The 12,785-nt window shown below is 41.5% G+C and overlaps 1 protein-coding gene across 1 annotated transcript in view; it reads right to left on the minus strand.

Moving 5' to 3' along the window:
- The window catches only part of MAOA (monoamine oxidase A), an 84,998-nt gene that overhangs the window by 15,718 nt on the left and 56,495 nt on the right, over positions 1 to 12,785 (minus strand). Inside the window, exons 7-9 of the mRNA XM_040266150.1 lie at positions 6,740 to 6,889; positions 5,969 to 6,128; positions 5,008 to 5,104 (exon numbers count right to left, since the gene is read on the minus strand). Of these exons, the coding sequence (XP_040122084.1) occupies positions 5,008 to 5,104; positions 5,969 to 6,128; positions 6,740 to 6,889 (407 nt within the window). The remainder of the gene's footprint in view (positions 1 to 5,007; positions 5,105 to 5,968; positions 6,129 to 6,739; positions 6,890 to 12,785) is intronic.

Genomic DNA, 12,785 nt, shown 5'->3' on the forward strand with positions numbered 1-12,785 from the left:
TCATCTGCTTCTGGGTCCAAAACCCCTGCCAGGGGTGGGCTCCTAAACAATAGATCACTACCTACTCAATATTTTATAGCCAAAGTTCAGTACAGTTCTTGGCATACAGTGGGAAATTGACTATGTAGATGGATTAATGTTGCGTTAAATGATGAGCCTGGTAATGACTGTTGCCATCTGTCAAGTTACTTGATAAAAGCTGGAAAAACAAATATCAAAAAGTGCTTGTTGGGAATTCCCTGGTGGTCCAGAAGTTAGGACTCCGAGCTTCCACTGCAGGGGGCATGGGTTCAATCCTCTGTCAGGGATTTAAGATCCCACATGCCAAAGGCATGGCCAAAAAAAAATAATAGTAATAATAAAGTGCCTGAAGTGGATGCCATGGTGGGCCACCCAGATTCCTCTTCAGGACCAAACACTCATTACCCTCAGCTCACAGCCAAACCCCTCCCTAGCAATTACACTCTGCAGCAGAGAACTGCTTGGTGAAAGGTCCCATTCCTTCTCAGAATGAATGCCAGAGTGCAATGGGTACCAAAGCCTACTGCACAGTGCAGACACCCAGTGCAGACACTTCTGAAAGGCAATCCTTACTTTGAGGCCTCTGTTGGGACAACACTGGAGCCCAACCGTTCCCTCTGGCCAATCCTGATTCCTTCCCTCCCCCACAGGCAGTATGTGTCTGTGTGCTCAGTCACTTCAGTCATGTCCAACTCTGTGCGACCCTATGAACTGTAGCCTGTCAGGCTCCTCTGTCCATGGGATTCTCCAGGCAAGAATACTGGAGTGGGTTGACATTCCCTTCTCCAGGGGATCTTCCCAACCCAGGGACAGAACCCGCATCTCTTGCATCTCCTGCATTGACAGCCTGGTTCTTTACCACTAGCGCCACCTGGGAAGCCCAGGCAGCATGCCACAGAGCAATTCCTGATGAACCTCCTAAACCCAAATCTCCACCTCCAAGTTGACTTCCTGGGAAACCAGTCTAGCACAGTCCTCAAATTCAGTGACTCAGTAAAACTCAGTTATGATCTGTCTGCTTCCCTTTGATCAAGTAGATTCTACTTATCCAGTTCAGTTCAGTTCAATTCAGTCCCTCAGTCGTGTCTGACTCTTTGCAACCCCATGAATCGCAGCACGCCAGGCCTCCCTGTCCATCACCAACTCCCGGAGTTCACTCAGACTCATGTCCATCGAGTCAGTGATGCCATCCAGCCATCTCAACCTCTGTCGTCCCCTTCTCCTCCTGCCCCTAATCCTTCCCAGCATCAGAGTCTTTTCCGATGAGTCAACTCTTCGCATGAGGTGGCCAAAGTACTGGAGTTTCAGCTTTAGCATCATTCTTTCCAAAGAAATCCCAGGGCTGATCTCCTTCAGAATGGACTGGTTGGATCTCCTTGCAATCCAAGGGACTCTTCAAGAGTCTTCTCCAACACCACGGTTCAAAAACATCAATTCTTCGGTGCTCAGCTTTCTTCACAGTTCAACTCTCACATCCATACATGACCACAGGAAAAACCATAGCCTTGACTAGACGGACCTTTGTTGGCAAAGTAATGTCTCTCCTTTTGAATATGCTATCTAGGTTGGTCATAACTTTCCTTCCAAGGAGTAAATGTCTTTTAATTTCATGGCTGCAGTCACCATCTGCAGTGATTCTACTTATTATGCTATTATTAATTGCATGTATTTTTTTTTATTTGGAGATATTATCTTTATCAGTCAAGCAAGAGAATCCACAGAGAAGTAATTACTATAATCAATATTGCTGGATATCAGACCAATATAAGAACAAATTATTTCTATAAGCTAGTAACAATGTACAAAATATACTGACTCATAAAGTATAAAAACAAAAAATCTTTAGTATTATAAATTTTCTATGACATGAGAATTATATTAAAAACATATGAGAAGAAAAGGATGGAAATAGTAAGTTCTTTTGGAAAATAATGGTGATTTAGTCTCTAAGTCGTGTCCAACTCTTGCGACCCCATGGACTGTAGCGCACCAGGCTCCTCTGTCCATGGGATTTTTCAGGCAAGAATACTGGAGTGGGTTGCCATTTCCTTCTCCAATAATTGCATGTATATTTTAAAGAATGGAATTGTAACAAGAAATCCTTAGCTATACTATGATTAGAAAGCTTGCCAAAAAATCCAAATGAGCTAAAGGACAATGGAGTGATTTCTCCATTTAAGAAAAGTTTTAAAATTGTATTTTTTTGTTGTTGTTCTAGACAAAGACAAGTAGATCAAGACTGAAAATGCAAGGGACGAAGACAGAAATTTTGTCCTCTCCCTCAATTCCGTCTCCCCCAATTAAACTGTTCCTCAATTTGATTGACCATTCCTTTAGAGTTGTCATTTGAGATCATTCTGGGAAGCAAAGATATAAAATGCATTTGTGTTCACCCAGAGAACAGTATTTCAGAGGAAGCTGTGGAATGTTTAAGAAATTTGAACCATTGAACTCTGGGAGATATAGTCATGATTTTGCTTGATTTAACTAACACTTTATCTTGTGGCTTGCTGGTAAGGTGCTAGGTGCTAAGTCACTTCAGTCATGTCTGACTCTTTGTGACCCTGTGGACCGTAGCCCACCTGGCTCCTCTGGCAAGAACATGAGTGGGTTTCATACCCTCCTCCAGGGGATCCCCCCGACCCAGGGATCAAACCCACATCTCTTACATCTCTTGCACTGGCAGGCAGGTTCTTTACCACTGCACCACCTGGGAAGCCATAGTAATAATGATTTTAGTTAAATTTTAGGTTTATGCAACAATCGTATGTGGTATTTCAGTGAAAATCACCAATAGCTGATAGAAGACTAAATGATCTATCTGAAAGCCTTTTAGATCCTGGGTGCTTTTCACAGTTCCTTTTCTAAAGGGCAGTGAGTGTTGGCTCTGTCTGTCAAATCTCAAGTCCCGAATGAAATAACCTCTTTGATCTAACTGTAAGAATGGACAATTATCATCCAACTTTCTTTGGTGTTTTATTGGGGAAATTATACACCCTGGCTTTGGGGTGGGAACATTTCACAGTTCTAAAGTACAAGGTCCTTTCTAGTTTCCAAAGGCAAGTAGTTATCACACACAGTGCTGGGCAATTACAGCATCCCTATCTTCAAGGCTTTCATTGCCTAGAGCAAAGAGCAGAGTGGAGGCAATATAGCTTCAATGAAAGAACAGGGTGGAAGCAATTGTCCAGATAAAACAGATTAGAATATCACTGTCTAAGTGTAAGTGTTAGTTGTTCAGTTGTGCCCGACTCTTTGGGACCCCATGGACTGCAGGAGCTACATAAATAAACCCATTACCATCTAGAAGGCTTCTGCAATCCATGTCCTTGTTTCTGTGCTGTGCTTAGTCACTCAGTTGTGTCCAACTCCTTGTGACCCATGGACTGTAGCCTGCCAGGCTTCACTGTCTTTGGGGATTCTCCAGGCAAGAATACTGGAGTGGGTTGCCATGCCCTCTTCCAGGGGATCTTCCTTACCCAGGGATCGAACCCAGGTCTCCCACATTGCAAGTGGAGACGTTTTACCATCTGAGCCACCAGGGAAGCCCATATCCTTGTTAATAAAGCTAAAGAAAGCCCAGAACAGCGGATGCCACAGTATTTCATTCCCAGGGCAAGAAAAACATCAATATTCTTTCATCTACAGTCAGATAGGTCTTGACCAGTAGTCTTCAGAAACCTCTGTCTCAACTTCTTGCTTTTCTTTGGCACATTAAAAGGGACGGCAAACTCCCCAAACAATCTATGTATTTTCTTGCCCAGTGGGGTCAGAGATGAATAGGGTACAATGTTCCTATAATCTTTACATTGTGAGCACCTGCCCTTGCCAGGGAGGCTGGTGCTCTTTCTTACATCTTACAGTGAGAGAAGCAGTTACAAAATGTTTTGATGGCAGTCCAATAGCAGAGTCTGCTTTCTAAGTCCCTAGGGTCATGGGTGTGCACCTTTTGATTTTGTAATTTCCCTTCAATGACACAATGCACATGAGCTTAACTCTCCTGGGGCAGAGGGGAAAACCAATGGTCTCCAAAAGTCACTTGACTGCTAGAGAAGCTGTGCTCTTTTATTGCAACGTGCTAGAATAAACAGCTCTTTTGTTGGTATTGTTTTGAGGTGGGCTAAAATGTATGACAACTGGGAGGCTACGGCACTCCTTGGAAATTTCTTTGTGGGAGCTCCGCTTCCCTCTCTGGACCCCTAGTCTCCAGAGGGCAGAGCAGCTGTGTGAGGCAGGAGAGGAAAAGAGAGTACCTCTTTCAGACACAGAACCTTGTCCTGGCACCATTCCTTATGGAAGACAGCCATGGAGTGACTTACCGGAAAAAAGTGCCCTACATTCAAGGCCTGGCTGGCTCTCTTTCAAACTGCACTTCGTTGGTCATTCATCTTATCTCCCAGGGTAACAGTGAACAGATTTTTCTTTTCTTTTCTTTTGGCCATGCCACATGGCTTGTGGGATCTTAGTTTCCCGACCAGAGATCGGATCTGGGCCCTTGGCATTGAGAGCTTGCTTCCTAACCACTGGACCACCAGGGAATTTCAACAATTAAAATATTAACCGTTGCTATGTAGTGCTGTCTAGAATGGAGAGAGGACTAGAGCCCAGAAAACATAACTTTGGAAGGTTTTACAGGACAAAATAGTTCTCATTCCAGAATGGCTATAAACATTCTGTAGGTAAAGTGGTCTACCATGCCATCTGTCTAGCTGTATTTTTCACTCTTGTCCTCCACATGTAAGTTTCACAGGGGAAAGAAATCGATGGACACAAGTTCAAAGTGGAGTTCACTTTAGTAAAGTTTCCCAGTGTTCTCATGCCACATACTCTACGACTCTAATATTACCGTACATGAAAACATGATATGTTGTCTATAGGGTTACTTAGTGTTGCTTGAGCTTGAGTCCAGAACAACATGCTCTGCCAGTTCCCACACCAAGACACCAACATAGTTTGCAAAATGCAGAACATCCAGGTCTCACTTACCCCATAATAGCAGGCAGTGATCCATCTGGCTTGGTATCATCCAGCGTTATTGAAATTGGAGCTTCCTCATCTTCGATGATCATACAGCCACAGTAATCTTAACCGGAAGAAAAATAATAAGATATTGAGAAACTTCATCAGGGATTTAGGAAGGACATTTTAAAGTATATATATAAAACTATTTCGCTAAAAGGAAGGCAAAACTTAAAATATTGGTCTTTGCCCTGATCCTAGAAGTTCTTTCCCATTAAATACACTCCCTGATTAAACAAGGATGTTTGGTCACCCAGACACATTAGAAAATGACCCATCTCGATGACCTTTACATAAAGGTCAGGTATGATCAATGTATGAGTAAAATTGTAAGATGGCCTTGGAGTTGTGGAATACACAAGAAATAGTAGGGTGTGTTAGAAGGAATCGCCTCTGAGAAACCAGGGAAGAAGTGGCAAGAAGGATGAGAAGAAGGCTTAGCAACAACTGACACCATATCCGCCCAGACCCTGCCTCATGCCAACACCCCGACAGGAAGTCTCATTGTTATCATTTTATACAGAGGCTGAGGCTGAGAGGTGAAGTGTCACCTGAGGCAACACAGCTAGTAAGCAAGTGGGGCCCAGGAATGTATGACTTCAAAGGAGCACTCTTTCACGGTGGTCCTTTGTCTCATGCTGCTCATGAAGAAGTGGTGAGACATATGCCAGGGGCCTGGGCAATGTGGCTCTGCAATGGAGGGCCTGCTTCCTTGCCTCTCACTGCCAGCAAGCACTCTTGGGGCCATTTTGTGTTGCTGCGGACTATGAAGGGATGGACAGACTAAGATTTCTGATCCTTTCTCTACCAACTGGAAACACATCTTTTTCTGTTCAATGTGTAGTATATGTTCCTACTGAACTGAAATGTTCCTAAAAAAGAGTATAGTCTTCTCAATACAATTTAAACATGAATAAACACAGCCTACCCTTTTTCTTCCAAAAGGCCTCCTTGTAATACATCATGCACTTAATGACAGCCCCCATTGGAAGACGCTGTATCAGCTGGTTTCGCTCTGATGGAAGCTCTGGTCTAAAGTGTATCTTGGCAGTCAAAGTTGGTGGGATGGCGCTAATGACATATCGGCACTGAAACAAACAGACACAAAATACCATCTCAAATGTGAGCCACAGTCTTTGCAGGGGACATGAAACATCACATTTATCATTTTGAGGGACACTAAGCAGTCACAATGTACAGTATGAGACCACTGTGAGGCAACAACACAGAACAAGCCACATCACCCAAGGCTGATAATTTGGAAGACTGAGTCTGAAACCTGCCAGCATCAATCATGCCACTGCTTGGATTAGATTTGGTTAGAAGCTGAAGACAGAAACACGTCAGTCGCTCAGTCGTGACTGACTCTTTGCGAGCCCGCCAGGCTCCTCTGCCCATGGGATTCTCCAGGTAAGAATACTGGAGTGGGTGGCCATTCCCTTCTCCAGGGGATCCTCCCCACCCAGGGATCGAACCCAGGTTTCTTGCATTGCAGGCAGATTCTTCATCATCTGAGCCACCAGGCTATCAGAGACCTACTTAATATAAGCTCTTTAAATTTTATTTATTTATGGGCCACACCATGAAGCAGGCAGGATCTTAGTTCTCTAACCAGGGGATGGAACTTGTGCCCCCAAGTCCTAACCACTGGACCGTCAGGGAATTCCCATAATACATTCTTTTGACAAAACCGAATTACCTCATAAAGTTCATGATTCAGGGTCTCTATGGTGATGTTTTCACTTGACTGGTCAACATAAGTGACAGGACTCCTCAGTTTCACCCTGTCCCCTAGGAGTTGCATTATCCGTTCGCTTACTTGACTGGATCCACCTACAAACTTCCGTTCCTACAGGGAAAAGCAGGCATGGATGGAAATGTGACAAACGTACCAGGAAGGAAAGCCATATTTACCACTGATTAGAAACCTCTGGAAAATCACAGGCCATACCTCCACTCTCTGCACTGTTAACTGTTAGAAGAACTCATTAGGACAAGGGCAGTCTACCAAGACACCTCAGTCACCATGCTCTATGCAGCTTCACGTGACAAAAAGCTGTTACCAGTTTATGGAATCACAGAATCAGTGCAAAGGGATGAATTGGGAGATTGAGATTGGCATTATATATATAAAATAGATAACTAATAAGAACCTACTGTGTAGCACAGGGAACTCTACTCAATACTCTGTTAAAGGCCTATATGGGGAAACAATCTATAAAAAAAAAGAGTAGATACATGTGTATGTATAACTGATTCACTTTGCTGTATACCTGAAACTAACATGACATTGGAAATCAACTATATCCCAATAGAAATTTAAAATCAAATGACAGAATCAGAAGGAAGGTTTCCCTAGACCACTGGCACCTTGACTGAATGCAAATATCAGTAAGCTTCAAATGCTCAAGAGTGCAATGCATGGAGGGTGTCCGGGGACAGGGAGGGTGCTGCACTTCTCCCAGGGGGAGGCGGTTTCCTTTTTTTTAAAAAAAAAATTGATTATTTTTTTCTAGTTTCACTGAGATGGGGATGCAGTTTCATAACTCCCCTTGGTTTCTTAAAGTCCCAGGCCAGGACTGTCTAGGCGCAACAGGCTCATGGTGCTCTCAAGGATCACCTGGTCATCACCAAAAGATGTTCTAAGAATCTAAATCTCAGCTGTTGAGAACTTTTTGCCAAAATGCCTGGAAGTTTCACTGGGAGGACAGAAGAGTGAAGGCTAAGCATCTGCCTATTCCTCTAGACATTGTGGACTAGCTTCCTTGAGCAGCTCTATAAGACCATGAGTGCTGCACCCTAGTGCCATCTGCTACACTCACCATGGAAATACTTCCATCTTAATCTAAGGTCAGTCCTTAATACAGTGTATTTTGTAAGAACCAGGGGAATATTTTTAGCTTGCTAGAGATCTACGATTCTTTGAATGATTAGAAATATAAGCAGACAGACTGAAGCACAGCACAACATTGTTCAATTAGGTACCTTAATCACATTTCTCCAGAAAGCCTATGCCAGCAGCCACACAATAATTTTTGCACTTGAATAACTGGCTATTGTCTTAATGACACCACTATAGCTCCTTATAAAAACATTCCCAAAGTAGTTTAGTTTCATGATCTGTCCATCCTCACAAAACCGGAACCATTTAATTTATAATTTGACCTCTGTTTTCCAAGAATTACTCTCAATGTTAGTATAGTGGAAAGACCAAGAACTCTTTTCCATCTTCATGTCTAGTATTTGTTGAACTAAACTATTAAAGGATAAATAACTATTAAACTATTAAAGGATAAATCTAAGTTCTTTGTAAAGGTATTGTGATAATGGTTTTACATTCATAATCTGAACTATGCCCTCCAAAAGGTCATGTGGAGTCTGCCTAGAAGTATCTTGGCTCCTCTGAATGAAGGATATAACACAGTACTGTAAAGAAATTATCATTCAATTAAAAAATAAATTAACTAAATACATATATATATATATATATACATATATATATGAAGAAGAAGCGAAGCCACTCAAGTTGTGTCTGACTCTTTGTGACCCCATGGATTGTAGCCTATAAGGCTCCTCTGTCCATGGAATTTTCCGGGCAAGAGTACTGGAATGGGTTGCCATTTCCTTCTCCAATATATATATATTGGAGTCAAGATATTTCCAAAAGACAAATATAGATTAAAAGGAGTAATATGGGATTTCTAGATGTAAAGGCACTTAAAAAATGCGACTGCCTTATGTTTGCTAAAGCTGAAGGTCAAACTGACAACCATAAGAACAACTTAGGGACTTCTGGAGGTCTCCCAAGGAGAGGAATAATTCACTAAGTTGACAATGACTCTACACCTCATACTAAGAAACAAAGCATAAGTTAGAACTAAACTGCTCCCAATTAAACCTTATCCCATTGAGGCATAACATTCTGAGAAAAGATATACCCATTTTCTTCCACTAAGGGAGTCTTGAAATAAAGAATCACAGAGTTTGGAAAATCCAGGAATTAAAATTTTGGCTTTACTACTGGCTTGTTGTGTACCCAACCAGGGAGCCAGATGAGTTACATTCATTAGTAATGGCTGTGGTAACAGTTCAGTTCAGTTCAGTTCAGTTCAGTCGCTCAGTAGTGTCCGACTCTTTGCAACCCCATGGACTGCAGCACATCAGGCCTCCCTGTCCATCACTAATTCCCGGAGTTTACTCAAATTCATGTCCATCGAGTCGGTGATGCCATCCAACCACCTCATCCTCTACCGTTCCTTTCTTCTCCTGCCTTGAATCTTTCCCAGCACAAGGGTCTTTTCAAATGAGTCAGTTCTTTGCATCAGGTGGCCAAAGTATTGGAGTTTCAGCTTCAGCATCAGTCCTTCTAACGAATATTCAGGACTGATTTCCTTTAGGATTAACTGGTTTGATCTCCTTGCACTCCCTGGGACTCTGAAGAGTCTTCTCCAATACCACAGTTCAAAAGCATAAATTCACTGGGGCATCAGAGTCTTGCTGATCTTAATCTGCTTCTTGTTGGTTCAATATTTCTTATGAAGAAGAGCTTGGAGTATAGAGCTTGAATTATTTAAAATACTAAGTCATTCTACGTTTCCATTTTATTAATGGGATGTTGCAATTAGTTGTAAACTAATAAAGTTATACAGTGATTTGCACAAAGACTCCCTGAACAAAAACTGCACAGTTAAGTACAAAAAGTATCTAATTTGGAGACTTAAATTTTTTCCATAGTCATAATAATGGCCTTTTCATAAAAGACTAATAGTAATTCTACATATATTAATTCTAGACTCAAAATCAGTGTACTCTCCATTATAGTGCCTTACCTGAATCAGTAATATTAGGTTGGTAATAGATTTTTTTATATACCCAAATTTGATTTAAAAGTAAACTCTATTTATTAAGCACTATTAAAAAGAAATCCAGAAGCACATTTTTCCTGCACAAATCAGTTACAAAGTTCAAGACTGTTTCTTATGCTTTAAGACTCAGTTTTTAACTTTGTAAACCACATCTGAAAGACTTGGCACTTCTGCATTATTGTGTTTCATTTCTTTCTCTTTTTTTCTATTCTGATTAAGAGGAGAGTAGAAAAAGATTTTCTGGTATTCTTATTCACTTGGTTAATTTGCATAAGTTTCTGATTGCCAGTTGCTCAGATAACAAGTGACAAGGTAGAATTGTTGAAAGCATTAAAGTTCCTTAAACCTAAGGCTAAATCTTGAACATATTATTGAATTTTTTACTATCTTGATAGCTGGCAGATTGACAGCTGCACATTTGGCATGCTTTGATTTTTGGTTCTGGGGGTATTTTGGGACTTTATTTTTCATTGAAGATTTATTTGGCAAAGTACAGTAAAATTTGTAAACTTGCTTCAAGTTTATGAATAAAGAACCACTTAAAAAGAAAGTTTCGATTCATTGGTGCTTAGCTTTCTTTACAGTCCAACTCTCACATCCATACATCACTACTGGAAAAACCATAGCCTTGACTAGACGGACCTTTGTTGGCAAAGTAATGTCTCTGCTTTTTAATATGCTGTCTAGGTTGATCATAACTTTTCTTCCAAGGAGCAAGCGTCTTTCAATTTCATGGCTGCAGTCACCATCCACAGTGATTTTAGAGCCCCAAAAGATAAAGCCTGCCACTGTTTCCACTGTTTCCCCATCTATTTGCCATGGAGTGATGGGACTGGATGCCATAATCTTACTTTTCTGAATGTTGAGCTTTAAGCCAATTTTTTCACTCTCCTCTTTCACTTTCATTAAGAGCTCTTTACTTCTTCTTCGCTTTCTGCCATAAGGGTGGTGTCATCTGCATATCTGAGGTTATTGATATTTCTCCCGGCAATCTTGACTCCAGCTTGTACTTCAGCCAGACCAGCGTTTCTCATGATGTACTCTGCATATAAGTTCAATAAGCAGGGTGACAATATACAACCTTGACATACTCCTTTCCCAATTTGGAACCAGTCTGTTGTTCCATGTCCAGTTCTAACTGTTGCTTCCTGACCTGCATACAGATTTCTCAAAAGGCAGGTCAGGTGGTCTGGTATTCCCATCTCTCTCAGAATTTTCCAGTTTTTTGTGATCCACATGGTCAAAGGCTTTGGCATAGTTAATAAAGCACAAGTAGATGTTTTTCTGGAACTCTCTTGCTTTTCTGGTGATCCAGCAGATACTGGCAGTTTGATCTCTGGCTCCTCTGACTTTTCTAAATCCATCTTGAACATCTGGAAGTTCACGGTTCATGTACTGTTGAAACCTGGCTTGGAGAAATTTGAGCATTACTTTACTAGCGTGTGAGATGAGTGCAATTGTGCGGTAGTTTGAGCATTCTTTGGCATTGCCTTTCTTTGGGATTGGAATGAAAACAGACCTTTTCCAGTCCTGTGGCTACTACTGAGTTTTCCAAATTTCCTGGCATATTGAGTGCAGCACTTTCACAGCATCAACTTTTAGGATTTGAAATAGCTCAACTGGAATTCCATCACCTCCACTAGCTTTGTTCATAGTGATGCTTCCTAAGGCCCACTCGACTTCGCACTCCAGGGTGTCTGGCTCTAGGTGAGTGATCACACCATCATGATTATCTGAGTCATTAAGATCTTTTTTTTTGTATAGTTCTTCTGTGTATTCTTGCCACCTCTTCTTAATATCTTCTGCTTCTGTTAGGTCCATATCATTTGTGTCCTTTATTGAGCCCATCTTTGCATGAAATGTTCCCTTGGTAACTCTAATTTTCTTGAAGAGATTTCTAGTCTTTCCCATTCTATTGTTTTCCTCTATTTCTTTGCACTGATCTCCGAGGTAGGCTTCCTTATCTCTCCTTGCTCTTCTTTGGAAGTCTGCATTCAAATGGGTATATCTTTCCTTTTCTCCTTTGCCTTTCACCTCTCTTCTTTTTACAGCTATTTGTAAGGCCTCCTTAGACAACCATTTTGCCTTTCTTTTTCTTGGGGATGGGCTTGATCCCTGCCTCCTGTATAATGTCATGAACCTCTGTCCATAGTTCTTCAGGCACTCTGTCTATCAGATCAAATCCCTTGAATCTATTTGTCACTTCCACTGTACAATCATAATGGATTTGATTTAGGATGTGGTATGGAAGCAGGGCAAATGCTGCTGCTGCTAAGTTGCTTCAGTCGTGTCTGACTCTGTGCGACCCCATAGACCACAGCCCACCAGGCTCCCTCGTCCCCGGGATTCTCCAGGCAAGAACACTGGAGTGGGTTGCCATTTCCTTCTCCAATATGTGAAAGTGAAGTTGCTCAGTCACATCTGACTTGTAGTGACCCCATGGACTCCTCCACCCATGGGATTTTCTAGGCAAGAGTACTGGAGTGGCTTGCCATTGCCTTCTCTGAGGGCAAATGCTAGTAGGCAGCAAAATTTATCCCCAAAATGTAAAATTTACTATTGAAAGAGTAACCAGAAATCACTTGTATTAGAAGAATAGTCACTTCCATTCTATAACAGTTAACATAAAGTAATAACTCCGAGACACAGAATGGGACCAAAAGTCTCATGCCTGGAACAGAGATGACTTTAATGACAATTTTATAAGCACTAGATTTCTTTGGAAATTAGTTGATTTTAATAAGTGAGCTCCTCTTACAAGTCTAATTTCACCTACTTCCAAAAGGAAGGAACTGAATTCCTCAAACCAAATTCAAAATGAAACATTCTTTAGTCACGAACTTATTTTTGGAAATGAGAAAATTTTGTTTTCAGAAAACT

This window comes from Oryx dammah, unplaced genomic scaffold, assembly GCF_014754425.2.
Source record: "Oryx dammah isolate SB20612 unplaced genomic scaffold, SCBI_Odam_1.1 HiC_scaffold_23, whole genome shotgun sequence".
NCBI classification, from domain to species: Eukaryota; Metazoa; Chordata; class Mammalia; order Artiodactyla; family Bovidae; genus Oryx; species Oryx dammah.